General features: G+C 56.5%; 1 protein-coding gene across 1 annotated transcript in view; it reads left to right on the top strand.

Annotated features, from left to right (window-relative positions):
- LOC142905343 (uncharacterized) overlaps nucleotides 1-16,853 on the top strand; it is a 134,863-nt gene that overhangs the window by 396 nt on the left and 117,614 nt on the right. Inside the window, exons 1-8 of the mRNA XM_076063547.1 lie at nucleotides 1-152; nucleotides 1,677-1,746; nucleotides 5,326-5,455; nucleotides 6,419-6,538; nucleotides 8,362-8,577; nucleotides 9,678-10,149; nucleotides 13,817-13,907; nucleotides 14,686-16,133. The exon at nucleotides 1-152 is cut by the window's left edge and continues 396 nt beyond it. Coding sequence (XP_075919662.1) covers nucleotides 5,414-5,455; nucleotides 6,419-6,538; nucleotides 8,362-8,577; nucleotides 9,678-10,149; nucleotides 13,817-13,907; nucleotides 14,686-16,133 — 2,389 coding nt within the window. The 5' untranslated portion in view covers nucleotides 1-152; nucleotides 1,677-1,746; nucleotides 5,326-5,413. The remainder of the gene's footprint in view (nucleotides 153-1,676; nucleotides 1,747-5,325; nucleotides 5,456-6,418; nucleotides 6,539-8,361; nucleotides 8,578-9,677; nucleotides 10,150-13,816; nucleotides 13,908-14,685; nucleotides 16,134-16,853) is intronic.

Raw genomic sequence — 16,853 nt, 5'->3', positions numbered from 1 at the left:
TCACAACCACCACCATCATCACCATCATCATCACAACCACCACCATCATCACCACCATCACCACCATCACCACCACCATCACTGTGTCTCTCTGCTGCAGATAAGCCAGCCGTCTGTGCTGATTCAAGTACGAGACATCTTGACAGCATCTGGTGAGACACTGAGACACGGGGAGAGAGAGACACGGGGAGAGAGAGACACGGGGAGAGAGAGACACACGGGGAGAGAGAGGGGGAGAGAGACACGAGGAGAGAGAGAGACACGGGAATGGAGAGAGACACGGGGAGAGAGACACGGGGAGAGAGACACGGGGAGAGAGACACGGGGAGAGAGACACGGGGAGAGAGAGAGACACGGGGAGAGAGACACGGGGAGAGAGACACGGGGAGAGAGAGACACGGTGTGAGAGAGAGACACGGGGAGAGAGAGAGACACGGGGAGAGAGAGACACGGGGAGAGAGAGAGACACGGGGAGAGAGACACGGGGAGAGAGATACGGGGAGAGAGAGAGACACGGGGAGAGAGAGAGACACGGGGAGAGAGAGAGACACGGGGAGAGAGAGAGACACGGGGAGAGAGAGAGACACGGGGAGAGAGACACGGGGAGAGAGACACGGGGAGAGAGAGAGACACGGGGAGAGAGAGAGAGACGGGGAGAGAGACACGGAGAGAGAGACACGGGGAGAGAGACACGGGGAGAGAGAGACACGGGGAGAGAGAGACACGGGGAGAGAGACACGGGGAGAGAGAGACACGGGGAGAGAGACACGGGGAGAGAGACACGGGGACAGAGACACGGGGAGAGAGACACGGGGAGAGAGACACGGGGAGAGAGACACGGGGAGAGAGAGAGACACGGGGAGAGAGACACGGGGAGAGAGAGACACGGGGGAGAGAGAGAGAGACACGGGGAGAGAGAGAGACACGGGGAGAGAGAGACACGGGGAGAGAGAGAGACACGGGGAGAGAGGCACGGGGAGAGAGAGAGACACGGGGAGAGAGAGAGACACGGGGAGAGAGAGAGACACGGGGAGAGAGAGAGACACGCGGAGAGAGAGAGACACGCGGAGAGAGAGAGACACGGGGAGAGAGAGAGACACGGGGAGAGAAAGAGACACGGGGAGAGAGAGAGACACGGGGAGAGAGAGACACGGGGAGAGAGAGACACGGGGAGAGAGAGACACGGGGAGAGAGAGAGACACGGGGTGAGAGAGAGAGAGACACGGGGAGAGAGAGACACGGTGTGTGAGTGGGTGAGTGGGTGGGTGGGTGGGTGAGTGAGTGGGTGGGTGAGTGAGTGGGTGGGTGAGTGGGTGGGTGAGTGAGTGGGTGGGTGAGTGAGTGGGTGGGTGAGTGAGTGAGTGGGTGGGTGAGTGAGTGAGTGGGTGGGTGAGTGAGTGGGTGGGTGGGTGAGTGAGTGAGTGAGTGGGTGGGTGGGTGAGTGGGTGGGTGGGTGAGTGGGTGGGTGAGTGAGTGGGTGGGTGAGGTGAGTGGGTGGGTGGGTGGGTGAGTGGGTGGGTGGGTGAGTGGGTGGGTGGGTGAGTGGGTGGGTGAGTGGGTGGGTGGGTGAGTGGGTGAGTGAGTGTCTGTGTGTGTCTGTGTGTGAGTTTGTGTGTCTGTCTCTGTGTGTCCGTGTGTGAGTGTCTAAGTGGTGGTGTCTCTGTCCCGTGTTTTAGAGGAGTTTGTAGACGTTGACTCGGATTTCCATATCAAAGTCCCGACAATTTACTGCAAGGATCGTGAAAGGTCAGTCATTCACCCACTCACTCACACACTCACTCACCCACTCACTCACTCACACACTCATTCACACACTCATTCACCCACTCATTCACACACTCATTCACCCACTCACTCACCCACTCACTCACTCACCCACTCACTCATTCACCCACTCACTCATTCACCCACTCACTCACTCAGCTACTCACTCAGCCACTCACTCACTCAGCCACTCACTCAGCCACTCACTCACTCAGCCACTCACGCACTTAGACACTCACTCACTCAGCCACTCACTCAGCCACTCACTCACTCACCCACTCACTCACTCAGCTACTCACTCACTCAGCCACTCACTCACTCACCCACTCACTCACTCAGCTACTCACTCACTCAGCCACTCACTCACTCAGCCACTCACTCAGCCACTCACTCTGCCACTCACTCAGCCACTTACTCACTCAGCCACTCACTCACCCACTCACTCAGACACTCGCTCAGCCACTCACTCACTCACTCAGACACTCACTCAGCCACTCACTCACACACTCACTCAGCTACTCACTCACTCAGCCACTCACTCAGCCACTCACTCACTCAGCCACTCACTCAGACACTCAATCAGCCACTCACTCAGCCACTCACTCAGCCACTCCCTCAGCCACTCACTCAGCCACTCACTCAGCCACTCACTCAGCCACTCACTCAGCCACTCACTCACTCACCCACTCACTCAATCACTCACCTACTCACCCACTCACTCACCTACTCACCCACGCACCCACTCAATCACTCACCCACTCACTCACTCAGCCACTCACCCACTCACTCACCCACTCAGCCACTCATTCACTCGCCCACTCAGCCACTCACTCAGCCACTCACTCAGCCACTCACTCACCACCCACTCACTCACCCACTCACTCAGACACTCACTCACTCACTCAGCCACTCACTCACTCAGACACCCACTCACTCAGACACCCACTCACTCAGACACCCACTCACACACTCATTCACCCACTCACTCACTCACCCACTCACTCATTCACCGACTCACTCACCCACTCACTCACCCACTCACTCATTCACTCACTCACCCACCCACTCACTCACCCACTCACTCACCCACTCACTCACCCACTCACTCACCCACTCACTCACTCACCCACTCACTCACTCACTCACCCACTCACTCACTCACCCACTCACTTACTCACTCACCCACTCACTCACCCACTCACTCACTCACCCACTCACTCACACACTCACTCGCTCACTCACACACTCACTCACACACTCACTCACCATACACTCACTCAGCTACTCACTCACTGTGTGTGTGTGTCACTGTGTGTGTCACTGAGTGTGTCACTGTGTGTGTGTCACTGTGTGTGTGTCACTGTGTGTGTGTGTGTGTCACTGTGTGTGTGTGTGTGTCACTGTGTGTGTGTCACTGTGTGTGTCACTGTGTGTGTGTGTGTGTCACTGTGTGTGTGTGTCACTGTGTGTGTGTGTCACTGTGTGTGTCACTGTGTGTGTGTCACTGTGTGTGTGTCACTGTGTGTGTCACTGTGTGTGTGTGTCACTGTGTGTGTGTGTCACTGTGTGTGTGTGTGTCACTGTGTGTGTGTGTCACTGTGTGTGTGTGTCACTGTGTGTGTGTGTCACTGTGTGTGTCACTGTGTGTGTGTCACTGTGTGTGTCACACTGTGTGTGTGTGTCACTGTGTGTCACTGTGTGTGTCACTGTGTGTGTGTGTCACTGTGTGTGTCACTGTGTGTGTGTGTCACTGTGTGTGTCACTGTGTGTGTGTGTGTCACTGTGTGTGTCACTGTGTGTGTGTCACTGTGTGTGTGTCACTGTGTGTGTCACTGTGTGTGTCACTGTGTGTGTGTGTGTCACTGTGTGTGTCACTGTGTGTGTCACTGTGTGTGTGTGTGTCACTGTGTGTGTCACTGTGTGTGTGTCACTGTGTGTGTCACTGTGTGTGTGTCACTGTGTGTGTCACTGTGTGTGTGTCACTGTGTGTGTCACTGTGTGTGTGTCACTGTGTGTGTCACTGTGTGTGTCACTGTGTGTGTCACTGTGTGTGTGTCACTGTGTGTGTTACTGTGTGTGTGTCACTGTGTGTGTCACTGTGTGTGTGTCACTGTGTGTGTGTCACTGTGTGTGTGTGTCACTGTGTGTGTGTGTCTCTGTGTGTGTGTGTGTAACTGTGTGTGTCACTGTGTGTGTCACTGTGTGTGTGTGTCTTTGTGTGTGTGTGTCTCTGTGTGTGTGTGTGTCACTGTGTTTGTGTCACTGTGTGTGTCACTGTGTTTGTGTCACTGTGTGTGTGTCACTGTGTGTCACTGTGTGTGTCACTGTGTGTCACTGAGTGTGTGTGTGTCTCTGTGTGTGTGTGTCACTGTGTGTGTGTCACTGTGTGTGTCACTGTGTGTGTCACTGTGTGTGTGTCACTGTGTGTGTGTCACTGTGTGTGTGTCACTGTGTGTGTATTACTGTGTGTGTGTGTCACTGTGTGTGTGTGTGTCACTGTGTGTGTGTCACTGTGTGTGTGTGTCACTGTGTGTGTGTATCACTGTGTGTGTATCACTGTGTGTGTATCACTGTGTGTGTGTGTGTGTCACTGTGTGTGTCACTGTGTGTGTGTCACTGTGTGTGTCACTGTGTGTGTGTCACTGTGTGTGTGTCACTGTGTGTGTGTGTCACTGTGTTTGTGTCACTGTGTGTGTGTCACTGTGTGTGTCACTGTGTGTCACTGAATGTGTGTGTGTCTCTGTGTGTGTGTCACTGTGTGTGTGTGTCACTGTGTGTGTATCACTGTGTGTGTGTCACTGTGTGTGTCACTGTGTGTGTGTCACTGTGTGTGTGTCACTGTGTGTGTCACTGTGTGTGTGTCACTGTGTGTGTGTGTCACTGTGTGTGTGTCACTGTGTGTGTGTCACTGTGTGTGTGTCACTGTGTGTGTCACTGTGTGTGTGTCACTGTGTGTGTCACTGTGTGTGTGTCACTGTGTGTGTGTGTCACTGTGTGTGTGTCACTGTGTGTCTCACTGTGTGTGTCACTGTGTGTGTGTGTCACTGTGTCTGTCACTGTGTGTGTGTCACTGTGTGTGTGTGTGTCACTGTGTGTGTCACTGTGTGTGTGTGTCACTGTGTGTGTGTGTGTCACTGTGTGTGTGTGTGTGTCACTGTGTGTGTGTGTCACTGTGTGTGTGTGTCACTGTGTGTGTGTGTCACTGTGTGTGTGTGTCACTGTGTGTGTGTGTCACTGTGTGTGTCACTGTGTGTGTCACTGTGTGTGTGTGTGTCACTGTGTGTGTCACTGTGTGTGTCACTGTGTGTGTGTCACTGTGTGTGTCACTGTGTGTGTCACTGTGTGTGTGTCACTGTGTGTGTCACTGTGTGTCACTGTGTGTGTGTGTCACTGTGTGTGTCACTGTGTGTGTGTGTCACTGTGTGTGTCACTGTGTGTGTCACTGTGTGTGTCACTGTGTGTGACACTGTGTGTGTCACTGTGTGTGTGTCACTGTGTGTCACTGTGTGTGTGTGTCACTGTGTGTGTGTGTCACTGTGTGTGTCACTGTGTGTGTCACAGTTGTCTACAATGCTGTATATCAGCTGGTAACCAGCTGGCCTATCAGACGTCTTGCCTGCTCAGGGCTCTGTGTCAGCTGACCACTCCGATGCTGCTGCCACTCGCCCACTCGTTCAGGGTGTGGGCACGGGTGAGTGGGGGCGGGGCTTGTCGGGGGGGAGGGGCTTGAGGGGGAGGGCCTTGAGGGGGAGGGGCTTGAGGGGGAGGGGCTAAGGTGGGTGGGTTGGTGGTTGGGTGGGTTGGTGGTTGGGTGGGTTGGTGGGTTGGTGGGTGAGTTGGTGGGTGGATGGGTGGGTTGGTTGGTGGGTGGGTGGGTGGGTTGGTGGTTGGGTGGGTGGGTTGGTGGGTGGGTTGGTGGGTTGGTGGGTTGGTGGGTTGGTGGGTGAGTTGGTGGGTGGATGGGTGGGTTGGTGGGTGGGTGGGTGGGTGGGTTGGTGGGTGGGTGGGTTGGTGGGTGGGTGGGTTGGTGGGTGGGTGGGTTGGTGGGTGGGTGGGTTGGTGGGTGGGTTGGTGGGTGGGTTGGTGGGTGGGTTGGTGGGTGGGTGGGTTGGTGGGTGGGTGGGTTGGTGGGTGGGTGGGTTGGTGGGTGGGTGGGTTGGTGGGTGGGTGGGTTGGGTGGGTTGGTGGTGGGTGGGTGGGTTGGTGTTGGTTGGTTTGGTGGTTTGGTGGGTGGGTTGGTGGTTTGGTGGGTGGGTGGTTTGGTGGGTGGGTGGTTGGGTGGGTGGGTGGTTGGGTGGGTGGTTGGGTGGGTGGGTGGTTGGGTGGGTGGGTGGTTGGGTGGGTGGTTGGGTGGGTGGGTGGTTTGGTGGGTGGTTGGGTGGGTGGGTGGTTGGGTGGGTGGGTGGGTTGGTGAATGTCAAAGTTAATTACACAACTAACATCATGTCTCCCCGTGTCTCTCTCCCCGTGTCTCTCCCTGTGTCTCTCTCTCTCTCCCCGTGTCTCTCCCCGTTGTCTCTCTCTCTCCCCGTGTCTCTCCCCATCTCTCTCCCCGTGTCTCTCTCTCTCTCCCCGTGTCTCTCTCTCTCCCCGTGTCTCTCTCTCCCCGTGTCTCTCCCCGTGTCTCTCTCTCCCCGTGTCTCTCGGTGTGTAGCTGTGCCACGTGGACTGCCAGCGAGAGGGTGGGCTCCCTGCGTACTCGCTCGTCCTGATGGTGGTTCACTTCCTGCAGCAGCGGAGCCCGCCGCTCATACCCACTCCTCTCGGACCATGGGTGAGACACACACAGAGACACAGAGAGAGAGACACACACAGAGACACACACAGAGACAGAGACACACAGAGACAGAGACACACAGAGAGAGACACACAGAGACACACACAGTGACACACAGAGAGAGACACACAGAGACACACACAGTGACACACAGAGACACACACAGAGACACACACAGAGACAGAGACAGAGACACACACAGAGACAGAGACAGAGACACACACAGAGACACACACAGTGACACACAGAGACACAGAGACACACACAGAGACACACAGAGACAGACAGAGACACACACACACACAGACACACAGAGAGAGACACACAGAGAGAGACACACAGAGAGAGACACACAGAGAGAGACACACAGAGAGAGACACACAGAGAGAGACACACAGAGAGAGACACACAGAGAGAGACACACAGAGACACACAGAGAGAGACAGAGACACACACAGAGACACAGACAGAGACACACACAGAGACACAGACAGAGACACAGACAGAGACACAGACAGAGACACAGACAGAGACACAGACAGAGACACAGACAGAGACACACAGAGACACACACAGAGAGAGACACAGAGACACACACAGAGACACACACACACAGAGAGACACACAGACAGAGAGACACACAGATAGAGAGACACACAGATAGAGAGACACACAGAGACACACACAGAGAGAGACACAGAGAGACACACACAGAGACACACACACAGAGACACACAGAGACACACACAGAGACTCACACAGAGACACACACAGAGACACACAGAGACACACACAGAGACACACACAGAGACACACACAGAGACACACACAGAGACACACACAGAGACACAGACAGAGACACACAGAGACACACAGAGAGAGACACAGAGAGAGAGACACAGAGAGAGAGACACAGAGAGAGAGACACACAGAGAGACACACAGAGAGACACACAGAGAGACACACAGAGAGACACACAGAGAGACACACAGAGAGACACACAGACACACACAGAGACACACAGAGACACACAGAGACACACGCAGAGACACACGCAGAGACACACGCAGAGACACAGACAGAGACACAGACAGAGACACAGACAGAGACACAGACAGAGACACGCAGAGACACACAGAGAGAGACAGAGACACAGACAGAGACACACACAGATACACAAAGACACACACAGAGACACACAGAGAGACACAGAGAGAGACACACAGAGACACACACACACACACAGACAGACAGAGACACAGAGAGAGACACACAGAGAGAGACACACAGAGAGAGACACACAGAGAGAGACACACAGAGAGAGACACACAGAGAGAGACACACAGAGAGAGACACACAGAGAGAGACACACAGACACACACAGAGACACACAGAGAGAGTGAGACTGGTGATGATGGTGATGATGGTGATGGTGGTGGTGGTGATGGTGGTGGTTGTGATGGTGGTGATGGTGATGATGGTGATGGTGGTGATGGTGATGATGGTGATGGTGGTGATGATGATGATGGTGATGATGATGGTGATGATGGTGATGATGATGATGGTGGTGGTGGTGGTGATGGTGATGATGGTGGTGATGATGGTGGTGATGGTGATGATGTTGGTGATGGTGGTGTTGGTGTTGGTGGTGATGGTGATGTTGGTGGTGATGATGGTGATGATGGTGATGGTGGTGATGTTGTTGGTGATGATGATGGTGGTGATGTTGGTGATGATGGTGACGGTGACGATGTTGGTGATGTTGGTGACGACGATGATGGTGGTGATGGTGGTGGTGATGTTGGTTGATGTGTCTCTAGATCCCTGGTCTGGACAGCTCCACTGTTGATGAGTTCCACCTGGGCCCTGTGGTGAACTCCCATGTCAGATGGGAGCATCACCGGGACAGCGGCGGCGGTGGTGGCGGTGGTGGCGGTGGTGGCGGTGGTGGTGGTGGAGGTGGTGGTGGAGGTGGTGGTGGTGGTGGTGGTGGAGGTGGTGGTGCTCCAACAGGGACACCCATAGCATCTGGTTGGGTGAGTGGTGGGTGGGTGGGGTGGGTGGGTGGGGTGGGGTGGGTGGTGGGTGGGTTGGTGGGTAAATGTCTAAGCTATTAACACGAATAACACCGTGTCTCTCTCTCACTGTGTCTCTCTCTCTCTCTCACCGTGTCTCTCTCCCCGTGTCTCTCTCTCTCTCTCCCCGTGTCTCTCTCTCACCCCGTGTCTCTCTCTCTCTCTCCCCGTATCTCTCTCTCTCACCGTGTCTCTCTCTCTCCCCGTGTCTCTCTCCCCGTGTCTCTCTCTCTCCCCGTGTCTCTCTCCCCGTGTCTCTCTCTCTCACCGTTTCTCTCTCTCTCCCCGTGTCTCTCTCTCTCCCCGTGTCTCTCTCTCTCACCGTGTCTCTCTCTCTCCCCGTGTCTCTCTCTCTCCCCGTGTCTCTCTCACCCTGTCTCTCTCTCTCTCTCTCACCGTGTCTCTCTCACCCCGTCTCTCTCTCTCTCTCCCCGTGTCTCTCTCTCTCTCACCGTGTCTCTCTCTCACCCCGTCTCTCTCTCTCCCCGTGTCTCTCTCTCCGTGTCTCTCTCTCTCCCCGTATCTCTCTCACCCCGTCTCTCTCTCTCTCCCCGTGTCTCTCTCTCTCTCCCCGTGTCTCTCTCTCTCTCACCGTGTCTCTCTCTCTCCCCGTATCTCTCTCCCCGTGTCTCTCTCTCTCTCCCCGTGTCTCTCTCTCACCCCGTGTCTCTCTCTCTCCCCGTGTCTCTCTCTCTCCCCGTGTCTCTCTCTCACCCCGTGTCTCTCTCTCTCCCCGTGTCTCTCTCTCACCCCGTGTCTCTCTCTCACCCCGTGTCTCTCTCTCTCTCTCACCGTCTCTCTCTCTCTCTCTCACCGTGTCTCTCTCTCACCGTGTCTCTCTCTCTCACCGTGTCTCTCTCTCACCCCGTGTCTCTCTCTCTCTCACCGTGTCTCTCTCTCTCACCGTGTCTCTCTCTCTCACCGTGTCTCTCTCTCTCTCTCACCGTGTCTCTCTCTCACCCCGTGTCTCTCTCTCTCTCACCCCGTGTCTCTCTCTCACCCCGTGTCTCTCTCTCTCTCTCACCGTGTCTCTCTCTCACCCCGTGTCTCTCCTCCCGCAGTCTTGCCTGGTGTTTGAAACTTCTGCGGCCTCCACCACCACCACCACCGCCGCCACCACCGCCTCTACCGCCTCATCATCATCATCCTCCTCCTCCTCCTCATCGTCGTCGGCCGTCCCCGTCACCTCTTCGGCGCCTGCCCTCGACCGCCTACGTGACGAGGTGGTGGCGGAGGAGGATCAGCAGCAGCAGCAGCAGCAGCAGGAGGAGTTGGAGCGGGTGAACGAGGTTAACGAGGAGGAGCTGGGTCGCCTCTGGCTGGAGCTGCTCCGCTTTCTGAGCGTGGAGCTCCGGCTGGAGGAGGTGGTCTTGTCCGTCAGGGTGGTGTCCACCTCGTCCACCACCTTGTCCACCACCACCTCGTCCACCACCTCGTCCACCACCTCGTCCACCACCTCGCCCAGCACGTCGTCCGTTTGCTGCGTGACGAGGGAGGGAAAGGGGTGGGCAAGACGGAGGATAGCCATCGAAGGTCAGCGTGGTGTCACTCTGTCACTCTGTCACTGTCTGTGTGTGTGTGTAACGCTGTGTGTGTGTAACGCTGTGTGTGTCACTGTGTGTGTCACTGTGTGTGTCACTATGTGTGTGTGTGTGTCACTGTGTGTGTGTCACTGTGTGTGTGTCACTGTGTGTGTCACTGTGTGTGTGTCACTGTGTGTGTCACTGTGTGTGTGTCACTGTGTGTCACTGTGTGTGTGTCACTGTGTGTGTGCGTGTCACTGTGTGTGTGCGTGTCACTGTGTGTGTGTGTCACTGTGTGTGTCACTGTGTGTGTGTGTCACTGTGTGTGTGTGTGTCACTGTGTGTTACTGTGTGTCACTGTGTGTGTGTGTCACTGTGTGTTACTGTGTGTCACTGTGTGTGTGTTACTGTGTGTCACTGTGTGTGTGTCACTGTGTGTGTCACTGTGTGTGTGTCACTGTGTGTGTCACTGTGTGTGTGTGTCACTGTGTGTGTGTGTCACTGTGTGTGTGTGTCACTGTGTGTGTTACTGTGTGTCACTGTGTGTGTTACTGTGTGTCACTGTGTGTGTGCGTCAGACGGGCAACTCTGTCGTGGACAGTGCTGTGGGGGGAGATCCAATTCCGATCGGCTCCTCCCCTCATGGCGTCTGTGACCACCACAGGGGCTAAACGGGGGCTCTGGACGGGTGCGAGGGGCTGGTAACCCCTCCACCTTCAATTAATTACCACGAAACCACGAATTAAACTGAAATATGTAACTAATAAGCTTGTGCCGGAGGCCCCGGGGGGACAGGCGTCTATGACGTCTCCTGGCCAAAACCCCAATTGGCGGAGCCAGGAGATTGAAGCTCTACCCTCGGGGCTCCTCCAGAAACAACGAAAAGCCACTTCGTGTGGCTACGTGGAATGTTCGAACGCTCACTGCGGAGGAGAGGCTGCCACTCCTCCGTCGGGAGCTGGACCGGTACCGTCTGGATCTCTGTTGCATTCAGGAGGTCCGGTGGACCAGTTCTGGCTCCTGCCACCATGAGGGGTGGACAGTCCTCTACTCGGGGCAGCAGACTGCCAAACAACAGGGTGTGGCTCTTCTTCTGAAGAAAAGAATGAATGGGAGGCTGCTAGATTTTTGTGCAGCCCATGGGCTTGTAATTACCAACACGCTGTTCCGGCATCGGCGCATCCACACAACATCATGGATGCATGCCGGGTCCAAGCAAGAACATCTGCTGGACTACATAGTGACGGACCAGTGGATGCGAGCCCATGTCCTTGACACCAGGACCTACCGTGGAGCTGATCTGCCCTCTGACCATCGACTAGTCATCTGACAGAGGAGGTGTTCAGGATAGTTGAGAAAAAGCGACAGGCCCACTCTCATCGGCTACACCATCTCATGTCAGAGAATGAGGAGGCTTACTACAGCCTTCGCTCGGAGGTTCGGAGAGCCGTGAGGCGCTGCAAGGTTGGGTGGTGGTCGCGGGTTGCTGAGGAGATGGAGTCTGCCTCAGTGGCCCGTGATCACAAATCTCTATTTAACTCCATCAAAAAAGTAACCTGCAGCGCCACACCTATTACCATCATTAGGGGAAAAACGGTGATCCAATCTCCGACCCCCAGGAACAGGTTCGTAGATTTTCTGAGCATTTCTGTGAGGTCCTGGGGGAGGGAAAATCCCTCAGCCAGGAAAACATCGTGGCACAAAGTGAGGATGACCCTGCTGAGGCTGCGGTGCCTCAAATATTGGAAGAAGTCACCCCCTGTGAGTGACTGGCTGAAGTACCATCTGTTGAGGAAGTACTGAAGGCGATCCGGAGTCTGAGACCAGGAAAGGCAGCGGGCAGAGATGATCTCCCAAGCGAAATGCTGAGGGAGGGTGGCGTTTGTGCACAGACTGCCCTATATAACATCATAACAACAGTCTGGACCACTGGACGGGTTCCGCAGGGATTGGAAGGATCCCCTGGTGGTCCCCCTCTTTAAGAAGGGGGACCGCACAGACTGTAACAACTACAGGGGCATCTCACTCCTCAGTGTGCCGGGAAAGGTCCTGGCAAGGATTATTCAACATCGCCTTGCCAGGCACGCTGAGGAGAGGCTTGCGGAGCCCCAATGCGGTTTCAGGAAAGGGCGGTCCTGCACAGATGCCATATTTTCTGTCCGTTTGCTACAGCAGAGGTGTAGGGAATTCCAACAAGACCTACATCTCTGCTTTATTGACCTGGTCAAGGCCTATGATACCATCAGTAGGCCTGGGCTCTGGGTCGTTCTTCGTGCTTTTGGAGTACCTGACCCTCTGCTCACGATCATTAAGGACCTTCATGATGGTGAGCGGGCCCGGGTAAAACTACGTGGCCGGGAGTCGGAGCCATTCTCTGTACACCTTGGGGTGCGACAGGGATGTCCTCTGGCTCCCACATTATTTAACATCTATTTTGACCACGTGTTTCGTGAAGCCTTCAATAGTTGTACCGGAGGAATTTCCATCTGGTACAGATATAATGGGAGGCTTATCGACGCCCGGGTGCGGTCAAGGGATGGCTCCCTATTGCTCAACCACGTTATGTATGCTGATGATCTGGTAATCGCTGCTCACTCAGAGGAGGAGTTGGAGACGCTGCTGCTGAGACTGGAGCGTGCCACTAAGAGGTGGGGCCTTACCATCAGCCCCACCAAAACTAAGCACCTGCCAGGGTATTTTGTACCATCGGACACTCCACCCCCATAACTCCCAATTGGTGATGGGGCAGTTATGGAGAGAGTGGAGAGTTTCCCATACCTGGGCAGTGTGCTTATGATTGGCTCCATTTTAACAGCAGAGGTCTCACTCCGAATCAGTCAAGCGGCAATATCTTTTCATCGGTTGCGTAACGCTGTGTGGAAGCTACCTGGTCTGTCGCTCCGCACTAAGCTTCAGGTCTTCTATGCCACGGTCATTCCCTCCCTTCTCTACGCTTGTGAAACGTGGACCCCCCTAATGGAATATCTTCGCCGGTTAGAAACATTTAGGCTGGCCTGCCTACGATCCATCCTGGGTTTAACTAGGCTGGATTGTGTGAGGAGCTCACAAATCCTTGAAAGATCTGGACAAAGTCCCATCGGTGAGCTCCTCCGGCAGGCAAGGCTGCGTTGGCTGGGTCATGTAGCCCGCATGCCCAGCCACCGAATGCCGAAACAGCTTTTGTTCGGCCGGATCGAGGGGGCTAAACAGGCGCGGCACGGGCTAGAGAAGAGATGGAGTGACGTGGTACAGGAGGACGTGGAGCTGAGTGGACTTGCCGATGACCGGTTCCAGCGGTGTCAAGATCGGCCTCTGTGGAGGAGGCTCGTGAAGGACGCTACTGGGCAGTTGGAGGCAGTCGCCCTCCAACAACAACGGAGGGCGGAGGAGCGACGCTCACAACAACGAGCGGAGCGCCGGGTGGCTAAAGCACAGCAGGTTGGCACAGTAGGGGGCACAGGTGGTGCATCAGCCACTCATCTCAGTCAGTCGACCCGTGGCACTTGGGTCTGCCCCGTGACCTCCTGCCAGCGGGCGTTCGACACTTCACGTGGCCTCAGGGTGCACATGGCCTGGCACAAGCGTCGTGGTGACGTCACCGCCACTTAGTGGCGAATGGCGGTTGTTGGTGGTGTTGTTGGTGGTGGTGTTGATGGCGGTGATGGTCCATCCTCCAGATCCGTACTCCACCAGGCGGAATGTTGCCCGCTCGCTGAACAGCCAACTCGTGTTTGACTACATGCTGGAGTGTGTGAGACAAGCATACCGGTGAGGACGCACACGGACACACGGGGAGAGACAGAGACACACGGGGAGAGAGAGAGACACGGGGAGAGAGAGAGAGAGAGACACGGGGAGAGAGAGAGACACGGGGAGAGAGAGAGAGACACGGGGAGAGAGAGAGAGACACGGGGAGAGAGAGAGAGACACGGGGAGAGAGAAAGACACGGGGAGAGAGAGAGAGACACGGGGAGAGAGAGAGACACGGGGAGAGAGAGAGAGACACGGGGAGAGAGAGAGAGACACGGGGAGAGAGAGAGACACGGGGAGAGAGAGAGACACGGGGAGAGAGAGAGAGACACGTGGAGAGAGAGAGACACGGGGAGAGAGAGACACATGGGGAGAGAGAGAGACACATGGGGAGAGAGAGAGAGAGACGGGGAGAGAGACACGGGGAGAGAGACCCGGGGAGAGAGAGAGACACGGGGAGAGAGACACGGGGAGAGAGAGACACAGGGAGAGACACGGGGAGAGAGAGAGACACGGGGAGAGAGAAACACGGGGAGAGAGACACGGGGAGTGAGAGAGACACAGGGAGAGAGAGACACGGTGAGAGAGAGAGACACGGGGAGAGAGACACGGTGAGAGAGAGACACGGGGAGTGAGAGAGACACAGGGAGAGAGAGACACGGTGAGAGAGAGACACACGGGGAGAGAGAGAGACACGGGGAGAGAGAGAGACACACGGAGAGAGAGAGAGAGACACGGAGAGAGAGAGACACGGGGATAGAGACACGTTTGTCTATCTGCCTGTGTCTATCTGCAGCTACTTTGCCATCCCTCACAAGAAGTCTCCCCCGGGACCGCTCGTCAACGGAGACGCGGGGAGAGACACGGGGAGAGACGCGGGGAGAGACACGGGGAGAGACGCGGGGAGAGACACGGGGAGAGACGCGGGGAGAGACGCGGGGAGAGACACCGGGAGAGACACGGGGAGAGACACGGGGAGAGACACGGGGAGAGACACGGGGAGAGACACGGGGAGAGACACCGGGAGAGACACGGGGAGAGACGCGGGGAGAGACACGGGGAGAGACGCGGGGAGAGATACGGGGAGAGACACGGGGAGAGACGCGGGGAGAGACGCGGGGAGAGACACGGGGAGAGACACCGGGAGAGACACGGGGAGAGACGCGGGGAGAGACACGGGGAGAGACGCGGGGAGAGATACGGGGAGAGACACGGGGAGAGACGCGGGGAGAGACGCGGGGAGAGACACGGGGAGAGACACGGTTGACGCATTGAGGGAGGGAGGGAAGGAGGCAGTAGTGAATGAGAGAGTGAATGAGAGAGTGAATGTCAAGGATGAGGAGGGGGCGGAGCCTAAATCCGTCGCCGCTGAGGGGGCGGGGCCAGGCTCGGTCGCCACGGAGACGGGAGAGGGGGCGGGGCCGGGCTCTGTCGCCAAGGAAACGGGGGAGGGGGCGGAGCCGGGCTCGGTCGCCGTGGAGACCGGGGAGGGGGCGGAGCCGGGCTCGGTCGCCGTGGAGACTGGGGAGGGGGCGGAGCCGGGCTCGGTCGCCAAGGAAACGGGGGAGGGGGCGGAGCCGGGATCGGTCGCCGTGGAGACCGTGGCGGAGGCGGAGCCGGGATCGGTCGCCATGGAGACGGGGGAAGGGGCGGAGCCTGGCTCGATCGCCACGGAGATGACCTCCCACGACCTCTCGTCTGCAAGCGACGACGATGACGACGATGATGATGATGACGATGATGACGACGATGATGATGATGACGATGACGACGATGACGACGATGATGACGATGATGACGACGATGATGACGACGATGACGCTGATGATGACGATGATCATGACGACGACGATGGCGACGGTGGCGATGAGGAGGAGGAGGAGGAAGCAGTTGCTGGTAATGCCACCCTGCCCAAGATGGCCGACGGTACTGCCACACCACCACCCAAGATGGCGGACGGTACTGCCACACCACCACCCAAGATGGCCGACATCACCGCCACCCCACGCAAGATGGCCGACGGTACCGCCACACCACCACCCAAGATGGCGGACAGCACCGCCACCCCACGCAAGATGGCCGAAGGCACCACCACCCCACGCAAAATGGCCGACGCTACCGCCACACCACCACCCAAGATGGCCGACAGCACTGCCACCCCACACAAGATGGCCGAAGGTCCCACCACCCCACCCAAGATGGCCGAAGGTCCCACCACCCCACTGCCAAAGATGGCCAACGCAGGTGAACGTCAAGGCGATTGGTCGATAGGCGGTCACATGGGTGGGTGGGCGGTCTCCCTTGCAACTACAGAGACTAACAGAGACTGACAGAGACTCACAGAGACCCACAGAGACCCACAGAGACTCACAGAGACTCGCAGAGACCCACAGAGACCCACAGAGACTGACAGAGACCCACAGAGACTCACAGAGACTGACAGAGACTGACAGAGACCCACAGAGACCCACAGAGACACACAGAGACCCACAGAGACTGACAGAGACCCACAGAGACTCACAGAGACTCACAGAGACCCACAGAGACCCACAGAGACACACAGAGACTCACAGAGACCCACATAGACTCACAGAGACTCACAGAGACCCACAGAGACCCACAGAGACCCACAGAGACCCACAGAGACACACAGAGACTCACAGAGACTCACAGAGACCCACAGAGACCCACAGAGACTGACAGAGACCCACAGAGACTCACAGAGACTCACAGAGACTGACAGAGACCCACAGAGACCCACAGAGACACACAGAGACTCACAGCCTCACAGAGACTCACAGAGACCCACAGAGTCTCACAGAGACCCACAGAGACTCACAGAGACCCACAGAGACACACAGAGACTCACAGAGACTGACAGAGACTGACAGAGACCCACAGAGACCCACAGAGACACACAGAGACCCACAGAGACTGACAGAGACCCACAGAGACTCACAGAGA

This window comes from Petromyzon marinus, unplaced genomic scaffold (assembly GCF_048934315.1).
Source record: "Petromyzon marinus isolate PM22_M1 ecotype Great Lakes invasive population unplaced genomic scaffold, UKy_Petmar_22M1.pri1.0 PM_Scaffold_148, whole genome shotgun sequence".
In the NCBI taxonomy this organism is placed as follows: domain Eukaryota; kingdom Metazoa; phylum Chordata; class Hyperoartia; order Petromyzontiformes; family Petromyzontidae; genus Petromyzon; species Petromyzon marinus.
This window is presented reverse-complemented; position numbering and strand designations above follow the sequence as displayed.